This window comes from Octodon degus, unplaced genomic scaffold (genome assembly GCF_000260255.1).
Source record: "Octodon degus isolate 3935 unplaced genomic scaffold, OctDeg1.0 scaffold00281, whole genome shotgun sequence".
NCBI classification, from domain to species: Eukaryota; Metazoa; Chordata; class Mammalia; order Rodentia; family Octodontidae; genus Octodon; species Octodon degus.
In genome coordinates, this window is record NW_004524857.1 from 753,121 (window position 1) to 768,463 (window position 15,343).

General features: G+C 42.4%; 1 protein-coding gene across 1 annotated transcript in view; it reads right to left on the bottom strand.

The window, feature by feature from the left end:
- Positions 1–7,355: 7,355 nt before the first annotated feature.
- Cdk14 (cyclin dependent kinase 14) overlaps positions 7,356–15,343 on the bottom strand; it is a 546,799-nt gene continuing 538,811 nt past the window's right edge. Inside the window, exon 14 of the mRNA XM_023707130.1 lies at positions 7,356–7,526. Coding sequence (XP_023562898.1) covers positions 7,411–7,526 — 116 coding nt within the window. The 3' untranslated portion in view covers positions 7,356–7,410. The remainder of the gene's footprint in view (positions 7,527–15,343) is intronic.

A 15,343-nucleotide genomic window follows, 5' to 3' on the forward strand; every position in this document is an offset into this window, starting at 1 on the left:
AGTGGCCAAGCATCTGTGGGACAATGGGAGTAGTTTTGAGCTTCTTTCTTGACACTGTCATTTAGACACTGTCCTCCATGCATTCAAATGTCATCCCAGACCATCAGCCCACTTCAGCTCAAAGAGCCTTCTTTTATGCTCAGACACTTCTTAGAGCACCAGCAGACCACAAAGACTGTCTAGTGGGATTCAACTGCTATCCTGGTATTAATAATACAATACAGTGCACTTAGGGCATAGACGATTCCCTCTGTATCCCAAATTCATAAGAATCAACATTAAATTCAAAGAAAAGTGAAGCACCTGAACTGATTATAACTCTGCTACAGGTGAGTGCCAACTTTTAGTAGCTCGGCCACATATCCTAATGAGCACCCTGGTTAGTAGTCATACCGCATCCTATGCCCACTATTTATAAGAAAGCTTTACTCATACTACACTGTGGGCTGAACGGTCCCTAAGAAATTAATTTAGGTTTTAAAAAGTGAGAAAATGCAAGTTGCAGGACTGTTTTCTTGGCTCCCTAATTTGAAAGCTCATCTAATTTGGAAATGCTGAATCACAAAAATGTAGTCAATTTCTAAGGATCCCTGGGTGGATGAACTAATTTGTGGAGCATCAAAACCAGTGGCCTTCTCTTTTGTCGTTTTGCTTTTAAAAGTCAGAATGTGGAAAAGGAAGAGCAAATGGCAAAAACTATCATTTTTTTAGTTTAGGAAAAAAAAAAAAACCCCACTGTGGATTCTTTATTTTTTTAAAAAAGAAACATATAATAAAATATTTAAAGATACTGAAGCAAATGCAAATGATTCTAGGCCATGTGTGGGCACCCATTTGTGTACAACAGAGATGACAAAAGAGAGAGTACGTATGACATATGGAGCAAGTGTAGTGAAATGTTTTGGGGAAAGTGAGGAAAGGGTGTCAGGAATTCTTCTTCTTCTTCTTCTTTTTTTTTTTTTTTTGGCAGAACTGGGGATTGAACTCAGGCCCTTGTGCTTGCCAGGGAAGTGCTTATTCTACTCAGCCATCTCCCCGGCCCCAGGAATTCTTTATGCTACTCTTCAAATTTTCCTGTAGATGGGACGTCATGTCAGTGTAAAATTCAAGTGCTCTACAGGTACACCCTGGATAAGGTGTGAGATCACTTCTCATCCTACTGTGACACTTCTAATGCAAATCAAGCAGACCAGATAGCCAAGGCTAAGAGTCTTGCTGAACCATTCACATGGCCATGAGCAGTGTGACTGCACAGTACTGAGTAGAGGATGCCCCAAAGGGAAGGGTGCAGGCAAAGCAGGGAGAAAAGGGGACAGATGAGTCAAACTTCCTCTGCTGGCTACTTGGTATCAGAGTTTAATGGAGATGACAGGTTCCCAAGGGCAGAGGGGAAATGAAGGTAACACGGGAGGAAATTTATGAGAACCTGGAAAAGGTCTGACCTCTTCCTGACCTGGTGCCTACGGTGTGCATGCAACATGCATCTGTGGCCCACTGCGCTGTCAGGTTCTGACATCAGTTGTATGTTTTCATCTGCAGTAACGTGTGGGTGATACAAACAATCAAGGATCCCTTCAGGGAAAACCTGCCAGAAACACTATGGTATTTCCTCTGTGCCTATTTCTAAAGCTGTGGTCAACTGTTTGTGACAACAGAGATGATACAACCATAGCTGTTTGATAGGAAAAAGAATTCACAGGCTCATGCAAAAAATAACTATACTTACAGAAAACAACCAAAACTTTTCCTGTGACTGAAAGGAACCTAGGTTTAACGTTTGAATTTTTATACAGTGAAACAATCTAATAGGAATTATCTCATTTTCATCTATATTTGAGAAAATACAACACAATTCAAAAAACCTTTAGTCTGTAGCCAAATATATCACACAGTGAAGATCTTAAATTTCACACAATGATGATGTTGTCTCACTCCATCACAAACAGAGTTTCCCTCTGGATTTAGTCATACCTAGCAGTGCCCAGGCCAGGCAAGGCGGCTTCTAGCTGCCCACACTTCTTGCTTCACAGAAGCTTCCATGGGGCTAAGTCCAGAGCCTCTTCTATGGGGGCTCCCTTCTGAACAGGCTGGCCGCCCAGTTTTCAGTGGCTCAGCTGACCAGAGCAGGGCTCAGAGCAGCCAGCAGCTGCCACGGGGGCGACTACAACAGCTTTGCCTTCTGCTTCATGAAGATGTCTTCCCCAGTAAGAGCTGATTTCTAGGAGGGTTTGAATCCAAAGCAACAAGAGCTCAGCAGCAGATTGCACCAGAAGTTCAGGGACAAAGAACAAGGTCCACAAATAAGCAGAAACAAGTCAGTAGAAGCCACAAAATGAAGGAAACATGAAAGCAGTGTGAGGCGAGGCAAAGACAGAAAAAGTGAACCGCCATAAAGTCACAGCGTGGAGGAGAGCAATAGGTATCTGTTTCTCCAGGAACACTTTTCAGAGCTGAGATGCCAGAGAAACTAAAGCTGCTGTTGGATCCTAGCTGACACTCTGGCCTCTGTGAAGAATGCCTGCGTGACTACTCAGCTGTTCTTCCTTTCATGGCCTGTTAACCAAGGGAGCCTGGCTCTGTCACTTTCTCCTGTAAGATCCCAAGGCCAGAGTCCCCAGACCCTCTGGTCCTGTGCGCACTGGGCCTGATGTGTTCCTCTCTGTCCTTCTCAGTGATCAATCTCTATCCTTCTTGCCTGGCCTGCCTCTGGCTTCACCTGAACACTTTCCTCCTCACACACTTTGGTCTCCCCACATATCCTTATCATCTTGAACTGAAATACATGTTTACTTCCTCATTTCTGGTTACTTTTCCTGATGCCTCTTTTCAAAGGCAGGTGGAAAGAACACTCTTCACCACCCTTGTCTAGTGGACCATTTTAAGATATGGAAGTGTTCTAAGTATGTCCTGTCTAATAGGAGCTCCAACTATGTGAAGCTACTGAGCACCTGAAACATGACACTGCTACCGAGGACAGGAAGTTTTTACTTAAAGTTAATTAAAAATTTAACTAGCCAAACATTCCTACTGGTGGTCGGCATAACTTCATTTATTCATAACGGAGAGAAGGAAGGAAAACTGGGCTGAAGGGAGAGGGGAAAGGTGGGAGGAAGGGAAAAAAAGAACACTGCTTTCTTACATGTGATGGAGCCCTATTTTCTAATTCATGTTTATCCCATCCTGACTCAAATGAATTGATCATTCTACTTCATAAATATATAATTGCTGTGTACCTACTGAGGATTTCATTATCTGTGGTTCAAAGGCTGCCTGCCTCCGCATCCCATGGAGAGCTTTAAGATGCAGATTCATGGGCACCAGGAACTGCATCTGAGGGACCAGGCAGGGGTCTGGTGCCCGGAGTGTCAGAGCGCTGCTCCCCCACGTGTCCAGAGGGTGATGGCAGACATGGGAAGCTCCAGGCACTGGGTTCTGTCTAGAATCTGATTTCTAAAACAAGTTTTATCTTATTTAAAATTCCTCCAGAAATTAATGCATTCTACTTCCTTTACCTGACAGACTACTCTTAGGAAATTACTGCTTAATGACTGAGTCAAGGAGGAAGAGTCTGACCATTTTGTACAGTCTTAAACAATGGGAACCAATGGAGGTAACGTGTAAAATGTAAGAAAAGCATCAACGGAATACAGTTAAATTCTTGCTCTTGAAGCAAACAAGATTCTTTCATGCCTTAGACAGATATTCATAAAAATAATATGAGTTTAATGGGGTCTGAAGACCAATTAATTTATTAAAAAGAGATATTCCATAAAAAGCACATACTATTTCAGAAGAGTGATAAAACAGATGTCTGAAAGAGCATGGACACTCTTATCCTTTGCATTCGCAAAGGAGAAGTAGAGGGAGACCACACATCTCCTGTATCAGTTTAAAATGACTGGAAACTAAGCTCAGCACAGGGTGGTGGAGCATGTCCAGGTGTACATATAAGCAACACTAATGGGTGTTATACTCCGTGCAGCTTCTGGGCTCAATGTTGGAGAGAATTTTTATACACATTTAAGGCTTTCTCAGGCTTCAAAAGGGTGTTGTTTCTCAGTGACAGTAAAATAAAGTAGGAACAACCTATGAGCTTTTGAGTCTCCTGGTATCTTTAGAGGACAATAACACGTGGAAAGCCATAGTATTTTGATCAACAGTGGCACCTATCTCATTTTTAACTTAGGCACTTGTGGCTTTCTTTTCATGTAATTTCATTACAAGATTCTAAAACTAAAATTGCTCTCTCTGCAGAGCAAAATGTACCTCATTAGCTTTTGCACTATGGCCAATTTATGCAAATCCAGCATTATTAACTAAATAATTGAAGTGACCTTAGTAGGCAAGCAAAGAAACAGTGTGGCACTGAGACACAGGAGAGAGCGAGGACCTGAAGCACCCCTTTGCTTGCCCCCCCATCCTCTCAATGCCTGGGCTATGGATCAGGCCTCCTACTCTTCCCTCCCCATCCTTCCCCAGAGAAAGCTGATTACAATGCCAATCTCTGAGCCCCCAGTCTCCCTTCTTTGCTGTCCTTCCCAAGGTCTGGAAAAATGTAAGATGTCACCGTTTTCTCTATAAACAGCTGATAAATTCAGCAACAACAAGAAAACAATCAAAGGCCAGAGAATTACATACTTTTGGTTAAAGATACCTTATTTGGGCAGGCTTTTTGCTCTAAACTATAATTACTCCAGATGATATATGATGTTCATAAAGAGACTGCATTACTTGACCTCTAAGATGGTTCCATTTGATTAAAATTTAAAAAATAAACCTGGCAAAGACAGACATTAAAACGATTTCTTTTTCTGCAAGCTGATGGAAAGCTGTGAGAATCCAGCTCTCCTGCAGCTTTTCTGAGAGGAGAAAAATTGAGATGTTTCCTCAGTATCATGTAGAATCAAGCTAAGGAATTTGGATTTGGAACAATAATAATATTAAAGCTTTAAAACTTGACTTGAAAAACACAAAATTGATGGAAAAAATATTTGTATTGTTTTCAAGTAATTCTAGAGAAGCTTCCACTGGGCCAATATAACCTCTGATCGAGTTTGAAAAACATACTGTCAAAAAACTCCACCCAATTTGAAATTGTACAGGCTTTCCAATACTGATGACTGCAGATCTGAGAATCTTTTAAAAACATCTTTTCAATTAGCAGTTTCTGAGACTTTCTGAACAATGTACTATCCAGTCAGCTTGATTTTATTTTTACAAGAAGAAGCTGAATTAAAACAAGGACTTAGCAGCTTCGACTGGCCAGGCTTGGGTCCAGAGATCAGAAAGAGCCAAGAAGAAAGGACACAGCCTGTGATTGAAATTCAGGCAAGTGTGTGTGTGTGTGTGTGTGTGTGTGTGTGTGTGTGTGTGTGTGATGTGTGTGTGTGTGCATGTGTTATGTGTGTGTGGTGTGTGAGTTAGCTGGTTAGCTGTGCAAATAAAGTCTACTTTTTTTGCTTTGTGCTACTGAACTGGGTAAGGGAGTTACAAAGCCAGGGGCCTTGATTATGGTAATGCAGGTTAACTACTTCTAAAAAGCATATGCCACAACCTCCATGAATCAAAACCACTCTTAGAACCAGGAGGTAACTGGTCAAAAACTGAGCCCCAACACTTGACCAGCTGCAATTCAGAGTGGGGGCCCAGCTGCTCTGTAAGAAAGTTGTGTTTCTTTCTAGGTAACTTTGTGTCCAATAAGGAGAAATAATCTGAAGAAGAATTCTACTCTTACCCCTGGACTGGTAAGTTTAATAGTAATATCTTCTGATGCATCTACATACTATAGTTACCTGATAATCTTTGCCTCCAAATCATTCAGAAATCACTGTCATATCTCAGATAAGCGAAACTAGGCCTCCACATTGACACTATCCCAAGTTAATTCCTGAAATAGTTCGACCACAAGCGATCCACCAGGAAATGGGAGGTTTAACTTGGTGCTTTTGCTACGCTGTCAACTTAACCTCTCAACATACTTCAAATTAGAAGGCAGAAAAGCTCCTGCAACCCTGGACGTGTCTCTGGCTGTACTCCTGACTACTCAGCATTCTCAGGAACAAGGTACACGTGTGCACTCCTCCACAGGACACAGTCCAGCAGGTCTTCCCTGTGTGGGAAGAAACACTGACTTCTCAGAAACCGCCACCTCACGCTTTTTACCACACAGCGCATGTGAGGGTCAGGACAGGCTGACATGCCTAGACACGGTCATATTTAGGTTCTGCTTCCTGTCTGCTGAACAGGAGTGGTCAAAGAATCAAGCAGTGACAAAGATAAGCTTAACCATAATAAGATTTGTGATGTGGGCCAGACAGGACTCAAACATGGTGATGTGGTCCACATGTCAACAGAGCTAAGCTAGACAGGGAGGTCACTGTCCTTGCGATCATACAGAAAACCTCCCAGGAAGAATTACAGTGTAGCATTGCTAGGGCTGCTGATTTTTTTGCTTTTGAAATTTATGTATTTGGTATAGGGTCTTACTACACAGCTTGGACTCACAGTGATCCTCCTGTTTTCAGCCTCCCCAGTGCTGGGACTGCAGGCGCGCGCCCCCACACCTAGACTCGGTCAATTGCTCAGCGTGCTCAGGGCGGGGCCAGTGAGACATGTGACACTGGGGATCCAGCCTGGTCCCTGTGCTTGCCCAAGCAGGCGCTTAGTCCGCTAAGCTATTTTGCCAGCCTTTGATTTTTATTTTAAACTAGATATCTAGATTCTTTGTTTAAAAGCTCTCAATTTTCATTTTGTATCTGTGTATTCAAAGTGGCTAGGATAGATATATAGTTACATTCTCTTAATGAATAGAGGGATTTGTTCTACTGGTGTTTATAAATAAAATATGATGTCCGCATCTTGTACAGCAATTAACCACTAGGAAGAATGTATGCAATGTGTTAATAATTGAAACTGTCCTACCAATTTGATTTGAAATTCTCTCATTGCTATTTGTTTCTCAATAAAATTATAAAAAAAAAATCTCTCAATTTTTAAATTAAGAGCAAATAATTTTTTTAAAAAATTGGATGGGCCAAACAAAGCGAGTCTGTGGCAGAAACAGCCTACGAGGACATTTTTCTAATCTCAAGGAAGAGTATGGGAGTTGTTAAGATGACCTGTCTGTGACTCAAGTGGTTTGCTTATGGCTATATAACTAAAGTGCCACATAAAATATAACTTCTGTTAGAAGCTGGTAGGTACCTGGAAATGTAGACATAACCACTGCCCTCTGCCTCAGTAAATGGTGCACCAATGCCATAATAAACCCAAGAGGCACAGAAATAGTTTTAGGAGAGGAGGGAATAAGTCTGAAATAGTGCATATAAGAAGTATTCAATATGCATTATATAGTGCTTTCCAGATAAAGGATGTCACCTTACCTGTTCTCTCTTGAGAATACTGTGCTTGTCAGTGCTTGCTGTTTGATAGACTTTTGCCATAACTATTGTTTTTCCCAAAGGCCCGCATGCTCTCTCCAGCTTCCGGTTGCAATCTCACATTTGGGACGGTAAAAATAGAAGACACTGAGAACAGAATGAAAAAACACATTGATAAATGTAGTATCGTATTTTCTTTTTAGAGCTGGAAATTAAGAAGGAATTCTGGATGTCCAGCACATTGAACACTGTGGTATATGCTAGTGTTTAAAATATCAAGAGCCAAGTGGTCATAGACAGGCAGGCAGGCAGGCAGGCAGGCAGGCAGGCAGGCTGACATGTGTGCTCATGTGCACACACACACACACACACACACTCTGGGATAGTCTGCCTTTCCCTTGGCACCAAAGCTGAGATAATCTGATCTAGAATGATTAGCCTCCATTGGAAGCTATTTTGTCCTTTCTTTGTGCCAATTTTCATTCAGTCATTAGAAAGGACTTAGGGCAGAATAGAGGACAAGGAAATGGAAGGCCTGGATGTAGTAACTGAGTCACACTGTTCTAGGAACTGTAGAATCATGCAGTAAACAAATCAGGAAATTCCTGAGCTTGTAGATTCTGGCTGGAAAAGACTGCCAGTAAACAATCACAGAGATACTAATACAGTAGTGATAAATGTTACAAAGACAAACACTGCAGGGTGGAGAAACCAGAAGGTTTGGGGTAGAAGGAGGTCAGCGAAAGAATGCATGATAAAGAACATTTCTCAGAGACCATGGGGAGGTAAGAGGGTAAGCTTCGTACTCATCTAGAGGGAAATACAAGCGAGGAAACAGTAAAAACTGACTCCAGGGAAGCAAGAAGAGAGGAAGGAAAGCCAGGTAGGCGATGGCTGTAAACATACAGGTGAAGACAGGTGGATGTGACATGGGACCGAGGGTGAGCAGAGTGGTGAGGACTGGACAGGGAGTATGACAAAGGACTGGACAGGGAGTGTGACAAAGGAGGAGAAGTAAGGCCAACTCCTGCCAGCTGGAGCAGTGGCGCTGCCATTTGTCCATAAGGGGCAGGACTACTGATGGAACAAGTCTGGGGTAAGAATTAGCAATTTAGTTTTGGTAACACTAAGTTTGACAGCTGCCCACATAGCGCAGTGGATTAAAGTGCCTGCAAGCAGGCACAGGAGCCAGGGGTTTGATACCTGGGCCTGACATGCCGGCCCTGTCCCTGGGGCACACTGAGACTGCGATTGAGACTGGGTGTGATGGTGCACACCTGTAATCCTAGTACTTGGGAGGCTGTAAACAGGGGACTCACTATGAGTCTGATCTAGTAGTGAGCCCCTGAACATCCTGTAGACCCTTCCCTAAAATACACACACACACACACACACACACACACACACACACAAAGAAAAAAACAAACAAACAAAAAAAACAACCAAAAAATACACAAACAAACAAAAACTAAATTTGAGATGCCTCCTAGATGGCAGAAATGCTGAGAGGGAGACTGGACAGGAGTCTGAAGTCAGCAGACACCAGACTGGAGATGGAATGCTGGAAGCTGCCACTGTTCCTGTGATGTTTAAATATTGACATTGGGTGAGGTCATCTAGACAGCCAAAAAATCTGTAGAGAGAAAGATCTGAGGATTAAGCCTTTTAACAATGACAGGTCCCTGGGCTGGTGAGATAGCTCAGTGGACTAAGTGCCTGCCTGCTAAGGCAAGTGTAGGGACTGGGTTTGATCTCTGGCACCACATGCTACGCTGGCCCTGCTCCCAGGAGCACTGAGCCACTGAGTCTGGATGTGATGGTGCTTGCCTGTAATCCCAGTGCCGGTGAGGCTGAAAATAGGAGAATCATTATGAGTCCGGGCTTAGTAGTAAGACCCTGTACCAAATATATAAAACAAAACAAACAAATGAACAAATACAACAATGGGAGATCCACAGATAAGCAGCAGGCAAAGGAATCTGAAAAGGAGTAGTTCAGGGACAGAAAACAAAACCACAAGAGAATCCTGCCCTGGAAACCAAGCACAAGAAGTGTTAGTTACTAGGAGTAGGTGAAGGGCAATATACTAAATATTAGGCAGCTGCTTGCTGCGCTGCCGCCCCCTCCTGCTCGCCATGCACCATTATTTCTCTGTGGACTGAACCTCTACAAACTGTGAGCCAAAATAACCCTTTTCTCCTTGAACTTTGGGCTTTGGGTATTTCGTCTCAATAATAAGAAAAAGTAAGCAAGATACTTTTTTTTTTTTAATATTTATTTATTTATTTATTTTTTATTTATTACATTTATTTATTGTGTGTGTATGTGGCCAGCTCAGCCCACCAGGGGGCGGGGCTGGCTGGCATGTGGTGCTGGGGATCGAACCTTGGTCCCTGTGCTTCGCCAAGCTTGATTCAAGTAGGTGCTTTAGACCACTGAGCCATCTCTCCAGCCCAAGATACTTTGTGAGTAGCTAACAAATAGAACTACAGCAAAAAGGTGCAGGCTGTTTGTGATCTACGCCATTACCTTTGGCATGGCAGTCTGTTTTCCAGAGTCCCTATCTAGCTCGCTCTATGTTGGGAGGGAGGAAGGGGTGGAATTGAGAGCAAATGTGCACCTGCGCGCCCCCTTAAGGTCACATCAGCCTACTGCAACTCTTGAGGGAAACCTCAACTTCTCCGTTTCCCCTCCCATCCTTTAGGGTTTCTGGCCTGAGGCCGGTGACAACTTGTCAGCTGCGTGCCTGGAGCTTGTGCACCTTACCTGGTGGTCTTACCATACTTCTTCTAGTCCTTTACTATTGCCATCTTATAAATAAATCTTGCTGAAATTTTTTTTTTTTTAGATTTTCCATGAATTTAATAAAACTCTAGTTTTTAAAATAGAAACAACAGAGACCTACACAAGGTAGCACAAGCAACAGACATTGCTATAAATCCAAGAAACAGATTTAATTGATAGGAGGCAGGAAAGTTTGGCTTCTAAGAGCCAGAGGTGTAGAGTCTATCCTCAGTCAAACTACAGGTTTTTCACTTTTCACTTTGCCATCAACTTGAGTCAACTATTGTCAGTTTCCAGTTGTCAAATTCAGGTTGTTCTTCTAATTTTTGTTCCATGCAGAGGAAATCTGGTTGACTCAGCTCTTATTTTCACAGCCTGCTGACTGCTGCTCATTGCCCCATGGACCATGAAGGAAAAGAAGATGCACAAAGCAGCTTTCAGTGCACCGTTAGGTGGAAGTCAACCTTTGGGGTCATGGGAGGAGAGAGGGTTGACATAGCCCACTTTGCTGAATCAACCATCTAGTTGTGGAACGCAAGCTCATGGTTTGATCCCACTAGTAGCAAAGAATCTGGGTTTCATTCAGTAGGGAAAATTATGCGTGCATGGCCACTCCCATTCTTTCCTTAATGAGTCCAATTATTCTGGCTTCAAATCCAAACTCACTCTAGACACATATCACTCATTTTGCCATTTGAACACATTTGATGTACATATTGAAGGGTGCTTGTTCTCCTTCTTAGATTGCTCCATGAATACTCTCCCGAAGCAGTTGGTTTGGGCCTGCTCACTTTCACTAGGTCATCCAGACGTACAGTACCTTTCTAGTGCTTCAACTTACAGAAGTAAGTTTCAGAGATGATGCTCCAGCGCTAAGTAGAGGCCAAGGATGTTGCCAAGCACCCTACAATGCACAGGACAACTTGCAGGACAACAGTTCTCCAATGTGTAGCGCCCAGGGCTTCAAAAGTGAAAGCTGGTGCCATGCTGATTTTATTGCAGGAGCTTTGTAGTATAATTTCAAGTCAGTTGTTTTGATGCCTCCTCCTGGCTTTCCTTTGTTGACCAGGATTGCTTTTGCTATTCTAAGTCACTTCTGGTCCCAGATAAATTTTAGGAATTTTTATGTTTGCTTGCTTGTCTATTTTTCTAGATCTGTGAGGTATATAAAGGAGCAGGTAATGCTTAATTTTTCTTTTTATTCTTATTCTTACTTTTATTCTTTTTTCTTTTTAATCTTTTTATTCTTCTTTCTTTTTAACTTTCTGTTGTTCTTTTTTTTCCCCAAAATTTTAATGATAAACAAATAGCAATGAGACAGTTTCAAATCAAATTGGTAGGACAGTTTCAATAATTAACACATTGCATTCATTCTTCCTAGTGGTTAATTGCTGTACAAGATGCGGACATGATATCCTATTTACAAACACCATTAGAACAAATCACTCTATTCATTAAGAGAATGTAACTATATATCTCTTGCTGAAATTTTCGTTAAAAATAATATATATATACTAAATATTATTCTAATACATCCAGATGAAGATTGGGGAAAAAAAAAAACTTTTTTTTTTTTTTTTTTAAATAGAAATAACAAAGCTTTGAAACCAGGAGTTCAGGAGGTGTGGGTACCGAAGCCTGGTTGGAAAGGAATTAGGACTCAATTGGTGGCAGCAGGCATATTCAAAGTGGGTGTGGTCATTGTATTTTTAAAAAGATGACATGAAGCTACATAATGACATGTGGTTTTAGGACAATATATAGGGCTATGCAGAAAAACCTACCAACATGGAATCTGGAAATATCTTTTGGGCTTACTGTGTCCATCTGACTTGTTCTCTAAATTAGAAGTCGAAAGCCCTGAGGGACTCAGGTGCTTGCCAAAGTTGTCTGCCAGTTCACAGCGAGGGAAAGCTGGAATCCAAGTGGTCTGACTCCCAGCCCAGCGCTCTGCTCTTCACTCTGTACAGTCTGCACTTACTGGGTTTGAGTTTTGTGAATTAGCAAATGAATGTAATAAAATCAAGGACTCTGTGCTAAGAAGTGTATTTTGTTCATTTACTTTGACAAGGGTAGTGCGGCTTCAATTATTTATGTAACTTGATAGTATACACAGGAGGGTACTCTGTGGTGTATTTAGGAAGAGTAATGAATTTCTTCTAACTCAGCCTTTCGCTTGCTTCTCTGCAATTAAATCCCGGTGAAAAAGTGGGGCAAGGCTATTGGGGCTTTGGGACAGGGAGGACCGGGCGGCACCAGCATCTGACAACTTGAACTTCAGATCTCCAGGGAACTGCAGCGTTTTTATGCTTGATGTTTTTATAGGTTCTTCTTTGAGGACACACTAAAACAACACTTCTAAATTTTGCTATTATGCAACTGTAACAAATGCTTATAGTTTTAATGTGCTTCCATATCAATTTGGAACATAAGCTGGATTTTCTCATATCAAAAGCAGGGTTGTCACCCTTGAGGGTTTCCAGTTTTATCCCCTCCTCCCCACAACCAATTCCTCAGTCTGGTCCATACAAATATCTGCCTTCTACAGCTGCGGCTGGGTGACAACTAGTCTATGGGACGTAAGAGGCAGCTTGCTTGACTGACCCCATGGACCTTCACATGCTGCATGGTCTGTGGACATTCTGCAGTCAGAGTGTGACCCCCAGGAACTCCGGTCTGCTTGCTTAAATCTCCCAGTTAAAACTCCCCCAGGGAAATCTGTTTAGATGAACCCCTGGACTCCATAAAAGTACTGATTCATGGGCCCCTCTCTCTTTCTGCCTGTGCTCCTTGACCCCTGTGTGTGTGGCCTTAGGCATGCTGCGTCCCCCTTGGGATGTGGTTAACATTTCACACCATGGCTATGTCACTGGAGCGGCTCCCAACCCTGAGCTCTGCAGAGTGACCTGTGGGTATACGTCCCCTGCAAGTACTGTTCAGTCTGGGCCTCTTGTAGCTGCTGGGGACAGTAGACACCAGGTAAATTGATGAAGAAACTTTTATTTAAAATAGTAACCTGATGAAGTTTCAAGGCTTAAGAAAACAAGAAAGATACGTTGTTACATATTCTTCCAAAGCAAATGAAAATATAGCACAAGAATATCACCTTTCTCTTTCCCACTCATATTCTCTCTCTCTCTCTCTGTTTCTCTCTCTCTAAGATAAGTTCTCACCATGCAGCTCAGGCTGGCCTTGAACTCAGTATGCAGCCCAAGCTGGCCTCAAGCTTACACCAATCCTCCTGCCTCAGTCTCCTGAGTGCTGGGTTTACAGGTGTGCGCCACCACACCTAAGCTACAGTCTCATTTGCATGCTACCCTATGGAATGGCTGCAGTTATGTTTCCCAGGCTCCAGCAACACGGAGGCTCATCACACATGGTATGGCACAGCAGAGCAGCCAGCCAGGCAGGAACCCTCTATGAACTTATTTTTGTTCCTCATCTTCAAATCCTTTTAACCCAGGTTCACTTCTAGCATGTGTAAGTACTGTACTTGACTTCCGAGGACAGCCTTTAAAAATGTTTTCAGTGATCTTATGGAATGAGAGTACAACAGAGTCAATTAGGACACTGCCCAAGTCTTGTGTTCATGCCCTAAACTCTAATGTGTTGATAATGGGAGGTAATAAGGATGGGATGAAGTAACAGAATGGAATTATCATGATGGGGTGAGTTGCTTTTTAAGGAAAGGAAGAGAGAAATGCCCTCTCCACTTGTGAGGACACAGCGATGTGGCTCTCTGACAGCCACAAGAGTCCTCACCAGCAACCAGATCTGCTGGTGCCTTCCTCTGGGACCTCCCACCCCTCAAGCTATGAGGAATGACTATGGCTGTTTAAGCCACCCACTCTACAGTGTTCAATCATATCATCTGTGTAGACTAGGCAGTCAGGTTCCCGGATGTGTGAGTCTAAACCTGGGTTGCAAAGACAATCCACTTATTGGCTCGCACCACTTCTTTCAGGAGGACCTCCTTCCACATGTCCTTGAAAGCAAAGCACGCTGGGGCTCTCTGCTGCTGCTGCTGTCATTTGCCAGTGAATTTTTATAGGACTGTACACTAACTTGAAATTTAAATTTATGAATGTTAAAGATTTCTAAATATAATGTGGAAAATATTAGCCCAGACAACAGAGGCACCAAAACCAGTCATTTTACTCAAAGGAATGAGTTCCCAAAGTCTCCAGAATCTGGGAATTCTTTGTTTTGTAAACATGTTTACAAATACAGCCACGTTGGTTGTTGTAAATGGAAATGACTATAGTACTTAATACTCGGATTGTCCTTTCTTGTGACTGGATTTATGCTTCATAATGATTATCTTCCAGACACAGAAATAGCATTTCTGTAACTCCAAATGGTTACTGGAGGCATTTAGCAGAATCTTGCTTTAAAAATATAATGATTTTTCATCTTTATTCTCCCCCCTTCAAAAGGTTTCACTGCTCCTGATGTTTAACGTTATGCAAAGACGTGTTTCTGCCAATGAATATCGCCTTATGGTTATGCTTCTGCAAATAGCCTGCTGTGAGCTGATAAAGGGATTAATGCAGCCAAAATTCTTAATCTGTGAAATTACAAATTAAAGTCTCATATTAAAAATACCACCCTGAGGTATTTTTTGTGGTTTTAATTCCCCTCTGGTGTTCTGCATACATTGTGCTTGTTAATGACGGGGACAAGGCTGTCTCCGCTGGTAGCCTGCTGCCGAGTGATAATGTGGAGGCATTTACCCGCTGATAGAAACTGGATTTAACCACGGGCTGATAAACTAAGTGGCAAGTGGGTAATAAGTCCATATTAACAGAAAAGTACTACTACAGAATTCAGAATCCACAGACCATCAAAATCCAGGCTTAAACTCAATCATCAAGTCTGATGGGATTGAGATGTCAGGAAGGAGGAGCGATAGCAAGTTATAAGCGATGCTGCACAGGGAAAACAAATCACAGGCTTGAACGTGACAGTACATCAACTAATGAACCTGTTTGCACTGGGGTTTTTTTCCGGCTAGAAACACAGGTGACCAATTCATAGAAATTTTGCCTTAAAATTTCAACAGTTGGGTGTCATTTTTTAAGATCCTCAATTTTTGAAATGGACCTTCAAACACTGAGTGGACATTCAGAATGGAAGTATGACTACATATAGAGAGAATAAATATGAACTAGGGATATGTG